The sequence below is a fragment of the Rhizopus delemar genome, genomic scaffold (genome assembly GCF_000149305.1).
Source record: "Rhizopus delemar RA 99-880 supercont3.7 genomic scaffold, whole genome shotgun sequence".
Classification (NCBI taxonomy): Eukaryota; Fungi; Mucoromycota; class Mucoromycetes; order Mucorales; family Rhizopodaceae; genus Rhizopus; species Rhizopus delemar.
Genome location: NW_027137833.1, coordinates 489,905 through 508,881, shown reverse-complemented (window position 1 = coordinate 508,881; position 18,977 = coordinate 489,905). Strand labels below are relative to the sequence as shown.

At 34.8% G+C, this 18,977-nt stretch overlaps 8 protein-coding genes across 8 annotated transcripts; 5 read left to right on the top strand and 3 right to left on the bottom strand.

The window, feature by feature from the left end:
• Positions 1 to 240: 240 nt before the first annotated feature.
• On the top strand, positions 241 to 1,685 carry RO3G_09391 (uncharacterized protein; the record flags this gene model as incomplete). Its single annotated transcript, XM_067663976.1, has 2 exons — positions 241 to 519; positions 567 to 1,685. 2 exons carry the CDS (start codon positions 241 to 243, stop codon positions 1,683 to 1,685), a joined length of 1,398 nt encoding a protein of 465 aa, XP_067520077.1.
• A 1,072-nt stretch (positions 1,686 to 2,757) lies between these two features.
• Positions 2,758 to 3,147, top strand: RO3G_09390 (60S ribosomal protein eL18; the record flags this gene model as incomplete). Its single annotated transcript, XM_067663975.1, has 1 exon — positions 2,758 to 3,147. The coding sequence occupies one exon, from the start codon at positions 2,758 to 2,760 to the stop codon at positions 3,145 to 3,147; it is 390 nt and encodes a 129-aa protein (XP_067520076.1).
• A 300-nt stretch (positions 3,148 to 3,447) lies between these two features.
• RO3G_09389 (uncharacterized protein) lies at positions 3,448 to 3,628 on the bottom strand (the record flags this gene model as incomplete). Its single annotated transcript, XM_067663974.1, has 2 exons — positions 3,448 to 3,458; positions 3,514 to 3,628. The coding sequence occupies 2 exons, from the start codon at positions 3,626 to 3,628 to the stop codon at positions 3,448 to 3,450; spliced, it is 126 nt and encodes a 41-aa protein (XP_067520075.1).
• An 819-nt stretch (positions 3,629 to 4,447) lies between these two features.
• Positions 4,448 to 6,524, bottom strand: RO3G_09388 (uncharacterized protein; the record flags this gene model as incomplete). Its single annotated transcript, XM_067663973.1, has 3 exons — positions 4,448 to 4,621; positions 4,745 to 5,219; positions 5,449 to 6,524. 3 exons carry the CDS (start codon positions 6,522 to 6,524, stop codon positions 4,448 to 4,450), a joined length of 1,725 nt encoding a protein of 574 aa, XP_067520074.1.
• A 1,971-nt stretch (positions 6,525 to 8,495) lies between these two features.
• RO3G_09387 (uncharacterized protein) lies at positions 8,496 to 9,822 on the top strand (the record flags this gene model as incomplete). Its single annotated transcript, XM_067663972.1, has 4 exons — positions 8,496 to 8,614; positions 8,674 to 8,837; positions 8,901 to 9,292; positions 9,340 to 9,822. 4 exons carry the CDS (start codon positions 8,496 to 8,498, stop codon positions 9,820 to 9,822), a joined length of 1,158 nt encoding a protein of 385 aa, XP_067520073.1.
• A 396-nt stretch (positions 9,823 to 10,218) lies between these two features.
• RO3G_09386 (uncharacterized protein) lies at positions 10,219 to 12,851 on the top strand (the record flags this gene model as incomplete). Its single annotated transcript, XM_067663971.1, has 8 exons — positions 10,219 to 10,632; positions 10,811 to 11,066; positions 11,136 to 11,263; positions 11,407 to 11,609; positions 11,673 to 11,763; positions 11,819 to 12,031; positions 12,078 to 12,323; positions 12,390 to 12,851. 8 exons carry the CDS (start codon positions 10,219 to 10,221, stop codon positions 12,849 to 12,851), a joined length of 2,013 nt encoding a protein of 670 aa, XP_067520072.1.
• A 1,553-nt stretch (positions 12,852 to 14,404) lies between these two features.
• Positions 14,405 to 14,999, top strand: RO3G_09385 (uncharacterized protein; the record flags this gene model as incomplete). Its single annotated transcript, XM_067663970.1, has 2 exons — positions 14,405 to 14,647; positions 14,712 to 14,999. 2 exons carry the CDS (start codon positions 14,405 to 14,407, stop codon positions 14,997 to 14,999), a joined length of 531 nt encoding a protein of 176 aa, XP_067520071.1.
• An 868-nt stretch (positions 15,000 to 15,867) lies between these two features.
• On the bottom strand, positions 15,868 to 18,646 carry RO3G_09384 (uncharacterized protein; the record flags this gene model as incomplete). The annotated part of the gene is made up of 12 exons (XM_067663969.1): positions 15,868 to 15,899; positions 16,028 to 16,487; positions 16,541 to 16,625; positions 16,675 to 16,804; positions 16,857 to 16,969; positions 17,081 to 17,496; positions 17,551 to 17,732; positions 17,794 to 17,997; positions 18,057 to 18,138; positions 18,336 to 18,430; positions 18,491 to 18,590; positions 18,644 to 18,646. 12 exons carry the CDS (start codon positions 18,644 to 18,646, stop codon positions 15,868 to 15,870), a joined length of 1,902 nt encoding a protein of 633 aa, XP_067520070.1.
• Between the last annotated feature and the right edge of the window lie 331 nt (positions 18,647 to 18,977).

Sequence of the window (18,977 nt, the reverse complement as noted above, 5' to 3'; positions counted from 1 at the left end):
TTTTGTTCCGAATACCCATTTGATATCGCATGTTTTTGAATACTTGTTCAATCTAATCAATAAACAAGTTATCATTTTGTGTTCCCTTCAAATAGATAAGCTAAAGACGTCTATCATTCATCTAGTTAATTCACAGTCAAGCATACGAGACAAGACTGGCTTAACCATCCTATCGTTCATTCAAAGATTTTTTTTTTTCATCATTTTTTTTTTTTTTTTTTTTTGGATAAAAGAAAGAAAATGAGTGAAAATGTAAATCAAGAGCAAAGATCAAAAAGTTCTGTTAAAAGAGCAGTGGATGATACTCTTGGTGATGACAAAGAAGGATCTCGTTCAAGTTTTAAAAAATTACGCCCTGATTCCCATCCACGATGGCATAATCAGGCTTACATGTTATTTTTAGCTCTAAGGCAGCATCCTGATCTGTGCATGCCTCGTGGAGAGCTTATCAAAGCAGCACTTGAATTAGACAAGAAAATCAGCTCTGAAATGAGCTTGCCTCTTGTCTTTCGTGGAAAGGTATGATTGTAAAAAACAGTAAAATCATTGTGCTTAGCTTAACATAGACGCCTGCTAATTCGGCCTCTGCTTCTCTCACAACCAACACGGATCGTTACTTTATACCTTTTAAGCCTGAAGGAAGTAAATCAACTTGGTTCAAGTTAGCCTATGAGCCTGGAAATGAAGAAAAAGCCGTTCAGGAATACCAAAAGTGGCTCAAAAAACTGGCAGAACATGACTGGCCTTATTGTTTTGGTGTCCCAAAGGTGTTGAAAGAAGTGAAAAAACCAGAAGATGGCTATCAGACACCTCCTGCTTCTGAAACAGACATTGATACTGAATCTAAAAAAGTAATGGTTATATCAGCACTAGACGATGTATCAAATGAAATCATTCAAACGCCCTCACCTAAATCTATAAAAGAAAAGACACCAGAAGAAAAATCGAGGGAAGAAGAATCGATTGAAAGCATAAAAGAAGAAAAGACAGAAAAAGAAAGAGCGAGAAATAAAAAATCTCCTTCATCTAAATCTGATGATTCAGTGAACCATCAACCAGAGATGCCAACTTATACACTGGATGAGCTTGATCTGAATGACATTCCAAATTCTTGGAAAGATATTGTCTACATAGCTCCTTCAAATATTCCAGGTGCTGGTAGTGGACTATTTGCTAAACGTAAGCTGCCTTATAATACCCCTATTGGTTTCTACTTTGGTGTGCCTATGACAGAAGATGAATTTGATTCACTCAAGGATCGCGTAGGCCGATCTTCTGAATACTCCATCATGTATCGCAGAACAGTTTTAGACGCCACAGACAAAGACGGTCAACCGGTCACGGATGAAAATAACCCAAGGTTCTGTCCCTTTCATTTCATGAATGAGTCAGATGAGCATGGAGCAAGCGTTCTGTTTGTCGAAGGTATTGTGGTAAATCAAGTGATTTGTTGGACAAAACGTGATATTGAAGCAGGCGAGGAATTGTTGGCTTGGTATGGAAAAGACGTGAATAGATATTGGGACTCGGAACGCAAAAAGACAAGTCAAGATGGTCAGGAGAAAACTAGATGTGAGATTGCTAGCGAAGAGACAGGTCGAAGCATGGACGGTGTTCACACTGAAAAGATAAATCAATCTATACACAGTAACACCAGTGATAACTGTAGCAACGAAAAATCATGATGGCAATAAGTCAACTGATCACGATAGTACATTTGTATATATTCAGTTTTCTCTCTCTTTCTTTTGTAGAAGGTAGACAAAGCTTTGTTCATTCTCTGTAGCCATGTTCTAATGAGCTCAAACTAATAAAATAAGATGCCTAATATATTGAGAAATTCTCATAAAACCTTTTCTACCATGTATAATAATATTGAACTTGGAGTAAGGCTACAAAATAGACTTCATTACAAAATAAAATAATACTTGTATTCATCAAGAAAAGACCATCTGCTGCTCTTTTCTCTCTCCTTTCTTTTTCTCTTGCAAAAGTCTTCAAATTTGCTCTTTGAAAAAGCCTAGTTTTTAATCTCAATTCTAAACCCGGACCGCAAGTACAGATCCTGTCGGAAACCATCGGGACTCAAAGAAGCAGCCCAAGTATTATAGAATACAATATGGGCGAAATCTAAACCATCCTCTTCTCCTAGTAGTCTAAAATGGTAATACACAATTCATTTGGGAAACAAAGCCTATAAACACTATGCAAAATGGATAATATAAAGGATGGATGTATTGGACTCGTAGCAGGAAAAGCGAATTATATCTTTTACAGTTCAACATATCAGCCATTTGTAAAAATTTAGAAACAGTGACATTAACAGTATAAAATAAATCAGCAAAAACATTACAACTAGAAATAAAATAAAAACGCAGCACTTTAAAATTGAAGAATACGCATTGGATAATTATTCAAATTAAACAGTGTAAAATCAGTTGAAGCAGTGAATAAAGCGTAGTGTTTATACGGCATTGGGAGATGAGAGAAAGAAAGGGCCCAACAAGAGATCATGTACTAAAACAAACTTTTTGCTTTCTAGGGTATCGACCTTAAGCACCACCACGTTAAGAACTCCAACCGTACTTCTCCCAAATCTGACAACGTTTACTTGGCTTTGTTAGTCAAGGTAAATTAACAAGCTTGATTGACAACAATATGCATATCTGACTGAACATGTTTTTTTTATAGCTCTATCGTTTCCTTGCTCGTCGTACTGATGCCGAATTCAACAAGGTTGTCTTGAAGCGTCTCTTTATGTCTCGTGTCAACCGTCCTCCTGTCACCGTTTCCCGTATCGTCCGTAACACCAAGGAAAACAAGACTACTGTTGTTGTCGGTACCGTGACTGATGACTCTCGTCTTCTTGAACTTCCCAAGCTTTCCGTTGCTGCCCTTCACTTCACCAAGACCGCCAAGGCCCGTATCTTGAAGGCCGGTGGTGAATGTTTGACTTTGGATCAATTGGCTCTCCGTGCCCCCACTGGTTCCAACACCATCCTTATCCGTGGTGCCAAGAACGCTCGTGAATCCGTCAAGCACTTTGGTTTCGGTCCTCACAAGAACAAGAAGCCCTATGTTCGCTCCAAGGGTCGCAAGTTTGAACGCGCTCGTGGTAAGCGTGCTTCTCGTGGCTTCAAGGTCTAAAATGCAACTACTACAACATTTAACGTGTAAAGTTGGTTGGATAGGTCATTTGCTCAATCAATTAAAAAGGGATAGATTTAATAAATGTCTCTTTTTTTTGTACAGAAAGAAAAAAAAATCGAGGGTTTTATTGATATAAATACAGGGAAATTTATTTTGTACACTTTATTTTTGCTTTCCTTCCAATTTAGCCAACTTCTCCTTGATTTCAGCAGTTGTCTTTTCTTGGTCTTCTAACGACTTTCTTAATTTTTTGAGCAACTCGGCATCCTTCAGGAAACACACTTAGTATCGCATTTTTCATGATGCGTCTATTACTTACATGTTCACGAGCCCATTTAGTTTCCACAGCCTTTTCTTTTTCACCGAATCCTTTTGAACTAGCAGTAGCACCTTCACTACGTGTGGCAGATGTCATGTGTAAGGAGCGACGAGCCAAGATGTTACGGACAGAGGTAGATTTTACAGAAGTAGAAAACATGTTTTAATATAAATAAAAGTATGAAAAAAAAAAGGATAAGATGAAAGGCTCGTTTTATATCTTTTTTTTTTAGTGGAAATTTGTGATACTATAGCACATGAATGATCAAAGGAGAAAATCTATCCGTGTCGGTATTTTAATGATCACAGCATTGTCTTCATCATAAAGTGTTGCAGACTACAATGCTGTTTTATATTTATTGTAAAGCTTTAATCATTGAGTTTATAAAGACTGGTATAACAAGATGTCTTTAGTAAGTATATGATACGTTGTGCAGCACATTTATCTCATTCTGTATAATCTGGCCCTTTTTTCCATTACATCATGTAGACGATATACCCATTGTTTTTAAATCGCCGAATACGCGTGCATGTCTCTTATTCCTTGCTTTTCTATTGGTTTGTAATGGCTACAGACTACAAGTATCAATATGTTTAATTAGCTTTTGCTGTGCATCAGGAATATTATGAATCAATAGTCAAGTACAACTGAAGTCTCTTTTGTTTCTATTAATTTTAGTTCCTAGAAATCATTTTTAAAAAGATGTGTTAGAAATCGATGACGTTTTAATAAAATTGGAAACACAAATCTCAGACTACGTATATCATTGCTGCGCAAACAAGACAACTTTTAGTATTATAAAGAATTACTGATATAGCATTGTATTCCTATCTAGTATGTCATATCAGCAGTACTACTTTACTTCAAAGGTAAAAGCATAGGCACATGAGACATAAAAAAGGGTATAAAACGCGATTAAAAGCTCGTAAATTTATTGGCAAAATATATAAAGAATGGTGATGGCAGGGTTTGATTTGTTTACAACTGAAACGACATTGACATGTCTTCCAACATCCCCTGATTCTGTAATGAAATAATATTATACAGGAAAAGACCAACATCATCTGTTTGTTCAAACAATGTAGCGTTTTCTTGATGTGTCTGGTTTAATGCTGTCGATTTTTTAGGCTTTAGAAAGGCCCTTAGCATTTTCTGGATGGGTTTAATAGACTCATATTCTATCCATATACTTTGTTCTGAGATAAAATAAGCGCAATTTAAGCACTCCAATATTTTGTCTTGTTCATTCAATAGATTATAGTTTTGAATCAGTACCTGGACTAAGGTTTCTAGAGTCATTGCCATTAATCCTAATGGTAGGGTTGTCAATATATCCTCATTATCAATGTCGCGGTTTTCTATAACGAAGCATTTTAAGTCCTCCATCAGTACATAGGATATGGGCAATACTTGTAGAAGGCTGCACACTGTATTTGGATCATTTAAATCCAGTTCTCGTACTGTTTCATATCGAAGGAGTGAACTATTATTTTTTGGCTTCATAAAGCTAAAATGAATGCAATAAAGTCGATAAGTTGTTTCTATGGTAAATAGTTGCCTTGGAGACCAGCGATACTTTTCCTGCTCAATAAACATTGAGAAATCATCTAAAACCAGTTGGATTCTATATCGCGTAGTCTCTTCATCTTCATTTTGAAACGGCAACAAGGCTAAATTCTTGTCTGTTTTCTGAATTGGAATATCAAATACATTGTCTTTTGCAGTAGGCAAACAAATAAACAGCTTTGAGCTAAAATAATTGATGACCATTTCTAAATGAAAACATTCTATCAAATGCACTCTTGATGCTGGCATATGATTATTATGTAGCACGTCATATTGATAAGAAGCTGAGGTGTATGCGCTTGCTGGAGGAAATGGTTGATTATGAAACAGTAATGATTCTCTAACATGAATTCCTACTATATGACATACGACTATTTGAGCCTTTTCTTCAACATCTTCGAGAATATATTTACTCACGTTCTAAACAACCGTAGGATGTTGTCCTGAATGCTGCCCAATAAGTAGTAACCAACAGTTCTCTGTCAATTAAATCCATGGAACGGAATATTTCATTGGCATCAAATATACCGAGCTCCGTAGCCATCATGTAAGATAAAGAAAGCATTGTCATTCCATGTTTGGCAAGACCAAACTTGATCTCATACAAGCTCAATATAATGATAGCTTGATAGTTACCTAAAGAAATGAGCCTGTTTGTATAAACGTGCTCAAATAAAGTATATGCATAATCTAAAAATGGGTTTCTTTTCCTTATGGGCTGGCAAACTGAAAATGGTTTTCCTTCCAGCACATGTTGTCCAATATTAACTGCAGTACCATAGATGACGGATAATAATAATGGCTCTACAGAATCATTCCAGTAGCTTTCGAACAGTTTTGTCTTATTTAGTAATATGCAGAGGGGATGAAATTGAAAAAAGCAATTAAATAACTTCATTGCCTGATCAGTAGGAACTGAGTTCAATAGTGTATTGCTCTTTGCTTGCTTATTGAAAAAGAAGCCATCAGTTTCTTTCCCTTTTACGAATGCCGAGATGGTTATTTCAGGATCAAAATAGGTCTTTACTTCCAATAGTTGACATGCACGCTTAATAGTCAAGTGAATCATATTTGAAGTGAGAATCGAGAATTGCTGTTTTAAGTTTCTCATTTTCATATTTGGACTTGTCCTTGTATCCCACATTTTGTTGCCGAGGAGCTTTCCTTTTTCGATGTATAAATTGAATATTCGTTCAATATCAATAATCAGTGGAGGTTTCCTTGTCATTTCTTGTTTGTCTTTAACATTTTCGAATATAAATTCTCTGCATGTGATTGTAGTTGTAGTAAGGTTGTCTTGAATCTTACGAAATGTTGCATTCTTTGGTGGTCTCCCAAAAATTCTTGGTTTAGGATAAACGCATTTATCTTCCCTTGAATTCCTTATGCATCGGGAGCAATGAGGCAATAACACATCACATTTAGCCTTTTTTAGTCGACAGGGTAGGCAACTAATTTTGCGTACTTTTGTCTTATTCCCATTATTCATTATGTATACTGTTTTCGCCAACTTGGGTATCCCCAAAAAAAGGCATTTAGCCATTTCATTGGCTTAATGCGATTTTTCCATTTCAAACTGTCGCTTTTTAAATTTTATCTCGTGTCTTTCCATGTTTGCCTTGTCTAAAGAAACCACTCTACTGCATATTTTTATGGCTTCTTGCTAAGAATTAACAAAAGCTACAGCTTACTACTCTTTATAATATCAAATAAATGTATATTATGTGTCATTTTGTACTTTCATTACTATTTTATGTCTCTTGTAATTGATAATAAAGCTAATTAGATTTATTTCCCTCGTGAATAACTTGGCTTAGTTACAAGGATTAATGCCAGCCCCTAAGATTGGTGTTCATATACCCCTTTAATTTACTTGAATTGGCATTCGCAATTCTATCAGTTGATGAATATTCTTCTGAACATGGATACTAATTTTTGAACTTGATCATGAAAGATTGTATTCGGAACTTGTATATTCAGGACTCGTTCCTTCGAGAATAAGCTGTTATTCCATATAGCATTTTTATCTATCAAGGAACACTATATGCTTCAAACTTTTATACATACAATATTTATCTTAGAAACTAGTTTGCCAAAGTTAGTTTCAAGAAATTTTCTAAGCTATATTGAAAGAAAAAAAAAAAAAAAAAAAAAGGATTAGTAGAAAAAAATAACGAGCTTTTGGCAAAGGAAGCAAATTTGGTACAAACAAAGTTTGTAATATAGTTGGTAAAACTTGGTCCATTGGTGTATTTCTCAGTTGTAAGGGCCAATTCAGAGAAATACAAGATCAGCAATGTTTCGAATATCCTCGTGTCAAGTAAGCAGTTTTCTTACAAATAGTAAATTGCTTACATACTTTTATTACTTTAGTCTTTAAGGTTATTCACCTAATCCAGACTTTCATAGCCTCGCAATCTATTATTGTCGAACTTTTTGCTGCAAAATAGAACTTAAAATGGTGATTATTTATAGAGGAAATTTTTCAAACTAGGGACGTATCCAATGTCACTACACACATCAATTAACAATTCAAAAAACTGATTTCTTATCTATTAAAAAACTCTAATGAAAGCTACAATCATTGCTGTTATGTGGTACCTACGTTGAGTATTGACAGTTTTCAATTTCAAAATATTATCTTCAAAATTAAAGATAAATTGCAATCTTAATAGCGCAACACTGCACATTCGAGTCTCAAAAGAAAATCAAGTTAAATTTATCGTATTGAACGTGTAGATAACAAAGAATACTATACATGAAAGGAAATTCAGTACGACTGATAGCTGTTGCAAACTGGACAAATCAAACTATGTCTGAGATGGGATTGATACAACAGTGCTTTTCCCCCTGTTCATTATAGGCAGCATTAAGCACAAAATCAGCACAGCAAGAATATGCCGTTCAGGCCGTAAAAAAGTAACCAAGCTAGAATGTTAATAGCAACACACTAGAAAATATGACCTCAAAGCAACAGTTCAAGTTTCATCCAGCTCTAAGTTCACAAATTCAATTTTTGCTGAAAACAGTATTCACATTGTAGGTCAGAGGAATCAACCAGGATCGCGCTGAGAACGACAGGCGATAATAAGATTGGAGAAAATAAGTAAAATTCTGTACAACTCACTCCTTGATATAGGCAACTCTTTTAATCTTATATCGTTTGTACACTGACTTCCCCCAAAAAAAAAAAAAAAAAAAAAAAAAAAAAAAAAAAAAATAGTATGTTTAGTTTTGAAAAATTTAGGGAAAAAATGAATCATTTTTTTTTATTCAAGGTTCGAAGAGCATGTATCACATTTTCGAGTTTCTTTTCGCTAACCTCAACACTATGTCAAAGCTGTGTTACAATGAAATTTGAATGAATTTTCACCAAATTTTTCAGTGGGGACATCGTAGGACTTGTAAACCCGTAACCAATTCCTTTTCTTTCAATTAAAAAATTAAAAAAAGAAGTAAAATGGCACTGCAAAGGGAAGTCGATTTTGATGTACCCAATTTCCTTTATGAAATGAGACAAAATGTATCTTCGTCATTACAACATTATTTTTCTACCTTTGAAGATTACTACGAAAGAAAGTAAGATCAAGTTCGTGACAATACATTATTTTTAATAATCTTTCTTTTTACTTTTAAAGACTATGGCACCAACTAACTTTAATAATTTTGGAATTCTTTAAAAAACCCGGATCGGATCCTTTCAAGATCCCAGTATTCCAAAAGTTTGTTGCTGAATGGGAAGATAAAATCAATAAGCTTTCCCTTGTCACTATTGCTCAACAAGCAGCTACTCAATTCTCAGGTACATAGTCACCTTTCTTTCTTTTTCTTTATACTTACAATAATCGTATTTCTTGTGCAATAGATCCAAACGATTCTGTAGAATTTTTAAAGGAGATTTTAAAAAAAGTAGGTACATCTGAAACTCGAGATGCTTATGTCCTTGCCTCAATGGAATCTGCACACTATTTATTGAAGATTAAAGAAATTGGATTGGTTAAAAAGACTATTGATGAATCAGAAACGATCTTAGATACATTCGATAGTGTAGATACCAGCATTTATGCCAGCTTTTACCGCGTCAGTGCTGAATATTATAAAGGACAGGCAGACTATGCCCAATATTATAAGAATGCATTATTATATTTGTCATGTATTGATATATCGGAATTGACTATTATAGAAAGGGTAGAAAGAGCCTATGATTTGTCACTTTCTGCCTTATTGGGAGAAACGATTTACAACTTTGGTGAATTGGTAAGGAAAGAGCATATTTGCAACTTTGGACTTAGGTTCTTTTATAGTTGATGCATCCTATTCTTGATTCTCTCTTTGGAACTGAGCATGACTGGCTTCGAACTCTTTTATTTGCTTTTAATGCTGGAGATATTGGAAAATTTGAAGCATTAGCTCCTCATTTTACTAAACAGCCTTTATTTGAACAAAGCAAAGCTGCACTTCGTCGAAAGATTTGCTTAATATCATTGATTGAAGCAGTATTTATTCGTTCAACAGATAATCGCTCTATTCCCTTTTCAGAAATTGCTGCAGAAACCCGTCTTTCAATGGATGAAGTAGAACATTTTGTAATGAAGGCATTATCTTTAAAATTAATTCGTGGATCCATCGATCAAGTAGACCAAATTGTAGTTATTACTTGGGTGCAGCCGCGTGTGCTAGATAAAAACCAAATTGATGGTATGAGACGAAAGCTTGAAGAATGGGATAATCAAGTTAAAAGAATCAGTTCATTCGTTGGTGAACAAGGTGGAGAAGTTTTTGCTTAAAGTAGTACTAAATCATATATAAAAAAAAGGAGAAATAAACATTGCACGCATTATTTAACTTGTTGAATCAAGAAATTCTTCAGTACAAAGGGCAAGTTATTTTTATAATGGCATTTGTCTATAAATACGTTTATCAAAGAATTTTTTTTGAAAAAAAGTTTTTCTTTTTTCTCTTTTTTCATACATATTATGAAGATACTGCACATTATTTCAATCTCTTTAGCTACAATTCTATGTCAAATTAATGTTACACATGCTGTTACATTTGCGGAACAACAGGATGCTAATTCATATACGCATAAATTGCTAGATTCAAATAAACAAAGAAAAGGTATTGAAAAGGCAGCAACTGAAGCCGTTCCTATCATACTTCGAACATGGGATGAAGCTTATGAAATGGCAAGAACTTTCGTTCAGCAGATGTCTCTTCAGCAAAAAGTAAATATCACTACTGGAATTGGATGGGAAGCTGGACCTTGTGTCGGAAACTCTGGGAGAACAACAAATCCAAATTTTCCAGAACTCTGTTTGCAAGACTCTCCTCTTGGTGTTCGGTTTGCGGATGGTGTAAGCTCAGGTGTAGCTGGCATCAATGCAGCTGCATCATTTGATAAAGAAGCTATCAGAAGAAGAGGTGAGTATATGGGAGCTGAGTTCCGTGCGAAAGGTATACATGCTCAACTTGGACCATCTATGAATATGATGAGATGTCCTACCAGTGGTAGAAATTGGGAAGCTTTTGGAGAAGATCCTTACCTGGTGGGTGTGGCCTCTGTAGAAACAATCAATGGTATTCAAAGCCAAGGTGTGGTAAGAATGATAAAAAAAAAAAGCGAATAAAAAAGCCACTTGAATTAATTCCTTTACTAAAGATGGCAGTGGCAAAACACCTTATAGGAAATGAACAAGAAACGAATAGACAGCTTGTGAGTATAGCTGTACTTTGCTTTTCTGTTACAATCTAGTTTGTTCTCATCTTTCTGCTTAGCATTCAGTACATATCGATGAAAGAACTATTAATGAAATATATCTGTGGCCATTTGCTAGAGCTGTTGAAGCAGATGTTGCTTCTGTAATGTGTTCATACAACAAACTTAATGGAATATATACATGTGAAAGTGATTATGTTATCAACAAGCTTTTAAAAGAAAGTCTAGGCTTCCGAGGATTTGTTCAAAGCGATTGGTCTGCTACACACTCTACTGCTGATAGTGCGAATCATGGTTTAGATATGACTATGCCAGGTAAAAAAAAACAAATATTATTCTAGTATGTTTTTTTAACGTTGAAAACCTTTCTTTTAATTGTAAAAGGCGATATTACTTTTCACTCTAATGATTCTTATTTTGGTACTAATTTAACAAATGCAGTATCTTCTGGCCTCGTTAATGAAAGTAGAGTAACTGATATGGCTACAAGGATTGTTGCTGCTTGGTACAAGGTACATAAATGATACTTGTATTCTGTGGTTCCTTTTTTTTTTTTTTTTCCTCATATTTTACTTTAATTATAGCTAGGGCAAGATCAGGTATAAAAAGGGATAAATGCATATAAAAATAAATTAAACTTTTATATGGTTTGTAGAACTTTCCAGATGTTAACTTTGATAGCTTCAGACCGAACAAGGATAAGCATCTAAACGTTCAAAATGACCACAGGATAGCTATTAGACATATGGGTGCGGCTTCAACTGTTCTGTTAAAGAATAAAGACAACATCCTTCCATTAAGAGAACCTAGCATTAGGAAAATAGCCGTCATAGGCTCAGATGCTGGGCCAAATATTGGGTAAAGGGCATTTTTATTCTTTTAATAGAGCTTTGTCGTATTTACCTTTAGCCTCTTTTGTAGCGGTTTGAATTGTGCGGACCATGGCTGCAATAATGGATCATTAGCGCAAGGGTGGGGATCTGGTACAGCAAACTATCCTTACCTAATAACAGTAATTCTCCTTTTTTCATGAATGTGCACATGTTAAATATTTCTATTTTTAATAGCCTGGAGAAGGTATTCGAAACAGAATTGGAAACAACATTGATGTTGTAGAGTATTTAAAAGATGACAATTATGAAGCTGCTACAAAAGTCGCAGCTGATGCGGATATTGCTATTGTATTTGTTAATGCTAATTCTGGAGAAGAATTTATTACAGTTGAAGGAAATAAAGGGGATCGTAACCACCTTTATCTTTGGAACAATGGTGATAGTCTTGTAAGTTGTCCAAAGAACTAATATGTAATGCTAAGCTTCTTTCTAGATACATGCCATAGCTGGATCAAATAAAAATACGATAGTTGTGGCCCATTCTGTAGGTCCTATTCTTATGCCTTGGGCGAATCATCCTAACGTGAAGGCTATTTTATGGCCCGGTCTTCCTGGACAAGAATCAGGAAATTCTATAGCAGATGTCTTATTTGGTGACTTCAATCCTTCAGCAAGGTTGCCTTATACAATAGCCAAAAAAGCAGAACACTATCCAGCCAAAGTTAGTCGTGATTTAGAGGTAATATGAGTATAAATTTAATTTTTTAAATGTAGACATCACTAAAAGTCTTTATATAAATTACAGTTTACATATTCAGAAGGAATGTACATCGGCTATCGTTGGTTTGATAAAAGGAAAATTGAACCTCAGTATGAATTTGGATATGGTCTCTCGTATACTACATTCAACTATACGAACTTTAAAATTGAAAACATCATAGGAGATACAGAAGACCCTGAGAAACTTGAGGTAACGGTTCGAGTTAATATAAAGAATACTGGACGGTTTGATGGAGCTGAAATCCCTCAACTATATGTATCTTTCCCTGAGATTGCTCAGGAGCCACCGAAAATTCTTCGTGGTTTTGAAAAAGTATTTCTCTCTGTTGGTCAAGAAAGTCAAATTTCATTCAAGTTGGGAAAGACAGATCTCAGTTATTATAATGTTAAGAGTCATGGATGGGTGGTTCCCAAAGGAGTCTTCAAAGCTCATATTGGTTCTAGTAGTAGGAATATCAAGGGCGCAATTAAATTTACACTGTTTTAGCATGCTATTTGTTCACTTTCCAAAGAAAGGTTCGCTAAAAAAATGAAAGTTTGATTCGCTTGAAGCTCGAAATATTGATCACTCGGAAATAAAATAAAACTTCACTCATAAATAAAATGTTTGCTTCACTCAGTTACAGAGAAACCGTTTGCTCTATTTTCATATCCTATTTGCAGTTTGAAATGAATATGCTTTTGCAAAAAAACGGACAAGGAAACGTATATGATGACTAAGGCAATGAAATAACTGCCTTCGGTATGGAAGTTGATGACGAAGCTTACCGTCTAGAAAATCTTACTACGTATGGCATTTATTTAGACTTAAAGTCACCAGAGAAGCCAGTACTTAAAGAAAAGAAGATGGATGGCATACCTGATGAAAAGGCGGTAACTTATGTTTATAATAAAGAAAAAAATAAGTGAAAACATAAAACTTATCAGCCAGAAGAAAAGATCCATTTCTTTTTCTTAATTTCTGAAAGGCAGTTGAGCGTTCGAGAGATTCCAAAAAAAAAAAATATGGATCGCTTTATGATTTGACCGATAAAAGGAAAATGAACTATCGTAGCTGTGTCTACAACTAGAGAAAAAGCTACCACTATTTTTGGGGCTATTGTTACTTACGGTGCAACAAGCATCAAATTGAGATATCCTAGAATTGTAAAGCAATCTGAGAAATTAGCCGGCAAGGCTTTGAGAAAAAAGGAATCGAAATTGAAATTAATTTTCTTTTCTTGCCCACAACTGCCCAGTAACGTGCTTTGGTTGCAAAAACTATGATAACAAAAGTTGTATGACCTTGTCGCATCCAATGGAGTGTAGCAAATAGCAGGTTTACATATAAAATATCAAGCTATGTTGCAAAACTCCTTTTTTCGTCTTTCGTCTCTGTCAACAACTTTTGCATTACTCTTGCTTTGCAAACACTTTGCATGAATCCTTAGGCTAATCAGTAATCATTACATATAATCTGAGCCTGCTCAAAACAACTTCCTTTGCCGTGTATAAGGTCCCTAGTTTACTGATTTCATAAAAGTAATGCGTCACATGGCATGCAAACCTACAACGAAACTGAGTAATGCACTCCTGACTCATCTCATCTACTCCTTCAGTGAATACCTTCCCAATAATAGCTATTTTATACCAGAATGACTGTGTACCAAAACGAATAGAGAACACAAGATATAACAGCATACAAGCAATTATTTTCAACATCCCAGACTTCAAGAAGTCTAAAGCTGCCTTAGTCATCATATACGTTTCCTTGTCCGTTTTTTTGCAAAAGCATATTCATTTCAAACTGCAAATAGGATATGAAAATAGAGCAAACGGTTTCTCTGTAACTGAGTGAAGCAAACATTTTATTTATGAGTGAAGTTTTATTTTATTTCCGAGTGATCAATATTTCGAGCTTCAAGCGAATCAAACTTTCATTTTTTTAGCGAACCTTTCTTTGGAAAGTGAACAAATAGCATGCTAAAACAGTGTACACTAAAATAAATTGACCTGTATTTTTGAATTTTAAATTGACAGTTTTTTATTCTTTAAAAAAAAATGTCAACGCCTGAAGAAAATATTACTCTAAGCGATTTATTAGAAAAGCATAAGGAAGAGCATAAACAACTTACAAGTAAAATCATTGCTTTACGCAAATCTGTACCTAAAAGCGATAAAAGAAAGAAGAGAGAAGTAAATTCACGCATTGCTGATTTGGAATACAATTTACGAGCAAAACAAGAAGAGGAAATCCGAGTTCTTAAAGCAAAGGAGGCAGGAATTGATCCCAGTGAGCAACAAGTATGTTTAGCCTTTTTCTTTTACAGAGCATCTTTTTTGCCCTAAACGCTCATCGATTTAATAGACTGAGGATGAAGATGGCATCTCTTTAGAGCGTTTAAACAATCTAACAATAGAGAGTGATGGAACAAAAGTACAAGAATTGCCACAGCAACCAAAAGCTAAGAAAGTGAACAAAGCAAAGTTGAGAATAGAGAAAAGAAATGCAGAAATGGAGCGATTGCGTGAAGAAGCTGAGAAAGAAGCAGCTAATCAAGTGGATCAAGGTGCTCTAGAAACAGATGCCATTAAAGAGTTACTGACACCAATGAACTTGAGAATTAAACAGATTACTGCTGATGGTCACTGGTAAGCAAATTATGAAATAAGAAAAAGTACGGTGATTCATTTATTGTTACAAGTTTATACAATGCTTTTGCTGATCAATTGAAATCAAGATATAATGAAGAGGCAAGTGTTAGGGACTGTAGGCGAGCAATAATGAATGACAACTTTTATTCTTAGGTTACATATAAGGAACTTAGAAAATCAGCAGCAGATTACATGCGCAACCATGCTGATGATTTTACGCCATTTTTATATCTTGAAGATGGTAATTTCGAAAAATATTGTAACGATATTGAAAACACAGCATGCTGGGGAGGTCAACTAGAGGTAGGAAAAAGACAAGATGACCTTATACTATTTCCAACATTATTTTTTAGATTTTAGCTTTGGCAAGATCAAGAAAAGTTCCTGTAGATATTATTCAAATGGGCGCTCCGGTGCTAAAAATCTGTGATGATGAGTATCCAGATAAAGTGCCTGTTAAGTTGGCGTAAGTCATGCAAAGAAAAATAACAAGCAATAGCATAACTTTTTTGCTTCCTTTAGATATCACAAACATTTGTATTCATTGGGTGCACACTACAACTCTTTAATTGACCGACTGAACTGATAAATCCATTGTTCTAATTACATACTCGATTAATGTCAATCAATCGCTCTTTATTTTTTTTTTTTTTAAAAAAAAAAAAAAGAAATCTCGATGCAGTCTAAGAAGATGCTATTGATCAAACAATAAAATATGTTTTGTTTTTATGCACGTTTGTAGACAATATCAAAAATACTCGTGTTTCTGACTACGCTTCAAAGAGGTGTCAAACATAATTGTACTAAATGACCAAACACTAATGAGACATACTAGGAGAGCAGATTATATCGATAAAGATTAATCACATCTACATTCCTTCAGGAAATACATATTGAATGTCTAAATATTTTATTAATAAAAACCAGATCCACAATTTATGCATTTTACACATTGCTTCAAAATCATATCTGTAAGTGAGTCTTCATGTTTAGCTATCAGAGCCTTTGCTCCACATGTGGAGCATTTACGCATCTTTGGATCAGAGAGCACACGTTTAGTGATACTACAAAGCTCCCAAAAATGGCCTGCATTGCATTGTGCTAGGGAGGTATTGTTAATATTACTCACCAGCTCATCACAAACAGGGCATTTTTCTCTTGGTCTTGGTGTGTAATTTCCAGTTGACTGCGAGCCGAAACTGTGTGTGTATTCGATCTCTTCGCTTAAATCAAGGGCAGGAAAATTTGCTTGCAGTTTTGTGTATATCTTTAAAGCTGTTTTTATAGCATTTTCATTTTGAATAGCAAGTGCATGGTCTGATAAGAGTAAAAGTTCCATGACATCTTGTTCACCGAGGCAACAAAAATCTTTATCGGGTAAACGTAGGGCGAAATCAAGTACATTGCATAAATAATTCAAGTGAATAGCAAGCTTTGCTTGTTTACAAGCATCTTGAAACTCAGAATTCATTGTCACTAAATCATGATGCTAAAGACAAAATTGATCAGTATATTTGTTGGTTTTGAATTACAGTCACTTACCTTTAATTCTATTTCGGCATTGTTGATTATTAAAGCGGCAATAATACTTGGTGCACTGAAAAGTGCTCGCGTAAGGTCGTAACCACTAATATACAGAATAAGAACACTAGAAGCTTTTGTATATAACTATATACTTTGATGTTGGTTCGTGAGAGATATATCCAGTTAATTTTGAAAGCCAAATCTTAAAGTTATTCAGGTTGTCCTCATTTACCAAGTATTCTAGAATTTCACGGATTATTCCTCGTACAGGACAAGTAAAAACTATTGTAATCTTTGTTAGTTTTGTTTTAGAGAAAGAAACTGTGTACGTTACAAAAGTCAGGATTAAAAACGTATTTATCCAAATCTTGGCAAACAGATTCAATATCAACCCCACGCTCTTTTTGAAGAACAAATGCAATAGTAGAATCTTCTGCTGATTCAAGTCTATAATGGATATCAACTGTAGGCTTCATCCTGTTTTTTTTTTTTTTTTTTTTTTTGTAAGCAAATTTTTATATCTTTTTCTCTTTCTTTCTAGACGGTATTTTATCTTACGTGCAATATATTGCTGTAATTATATGATTCAGACCATCAGATGCACCCCACAAACATGGTTTTGCATCTGAAGCGCCAAGCAAATCATCATCTTCTATTCTTACTTGCTCTTCCATCCATTGCTGTTTATATTTTTGGATGAGCTTCTGGTTTAATTTATAAGTTTCCAATCTGTCTTCTTCAATATTGCCATCTTTGATTCTGACATGGCACCCTTCGCCTTCAAATGTGTATCCTCTAAACTCGTTCTCATTTATCCATAATCCTCCTGACAACCCTACACCAGAATGTGATAGATTATATGACATCCAGTCACCTTGCACAGAAACGCTTTCATCTTTCATTATTCCAAGTGAAAGCATGTAAACATACAGGCCTTTAGAAACAGCAATGCTAATATTTGGTGTATCTTTGTCCTAATATCATGTTAGCTACAGACGATTAAGATGTACTCAGCCATCAATATTTACCCAGCTGTCATGTATTTTTAATAATGTTGGAATAGCCGCGTTGTCTTCGAACCAAGTGTATACGTTTTGTGCTTGTACGTTTTCAATATGTAAATTATGTTGGCTGTCTATACCAAATTGAACTTTTACGGAGGATAATGCCACTGTTCCATTCGTAGAGCTTGAAGCAATGAATGCAATATCTAAGGCATAACTTTTAGCATTGCTTTTCTTTTTCTTCTAAAAAGCGAGGGAAACACATACAGGTAGTATCTTGCAACTTTTTCCAACCCGTCCAATCTAACAGGTTAACAAATGATTTATGAGGTGAAATTGCAGTAGCGTATTGAATGCCGTTATTCAGAGAATAAGTCCAAATACAAACATCACCATGCTTATTTGACAATGCTAACAAGGCAAATTTAGAATTGAGAGCATCGACGGAAAGTTGCTTCGACCAGCTAGCATCTATACATATATTAGATCGTCTGTATTATTCTCAGGTGCATTCTATATTGGATCTTTACATAGTGTATGGTGTAGTGGGTATTTTGCTGCTTGATCGCTTTCGATTGCGTGTTCCTGAATCAAGTCTGTAATGTTCGCATACTAAAAAAGATAAAAAGCTCAATACGAACAATTCATTAAAGTAATAGAATACTCAACTAGTTTCCAATCGGAATTCAAGGGATCTTTTGTTGAACTTTGATATAACAACACTCTATGTTTCGTCGTCACCACTGCTAAAAGGCAACTACATGCTTTTTGATTTAGTCACTTAAAGAACCCCTAGGCCAATACTCAACTAACCTAAGTGATGGAGATAAGCCGGAAGGGGACCAAGTGGCGCAGCGAAATCCTTCTTCATTATAAAACGATGTCTGAATTTTATCAGGCTCCACTAATTGAAAGAAAAAAAAATTAGATCTACTACAATCTCGATTGATCAGTCAAAATCTACCTGGATCAAACGATGTAGGCATTTTTGGAGCTGGAGGCAGAGACAATCCGGCATGAGCACAACCTTCAGCTTTTGATGATATCCCGGTCAAGATAGGTGTCTTTAAAAAATTGTGTGAGTGGAGTAGACATACAAGATGTGCTATGGAATTACCATAATGTGAACACCATTTTCTACACAAACGGACAACTGACCATCTTCATTCCAATGAATACAATCAAAGAGATAAGGTCTATTTTTTAAGGAAATTCCTGGCTGTGTTTCCATAAAGCAAAAATATAAAAAAGAAAGACAAAGGGCGCGTCTATTAAAAAAAAGCACGCGTAAAAAAATTGAAAATGCAAAGCATAAATACATAGAAATTTAGCAAATGATAAATCAGCCCACTTGGTTTTCATATAATGACCAATGCATGAAGTTGTTTTTTATTATTATTGAGGCTTCTATTTACATGATGTCTACAACAAAACAAAGAGAAATTGTGGGC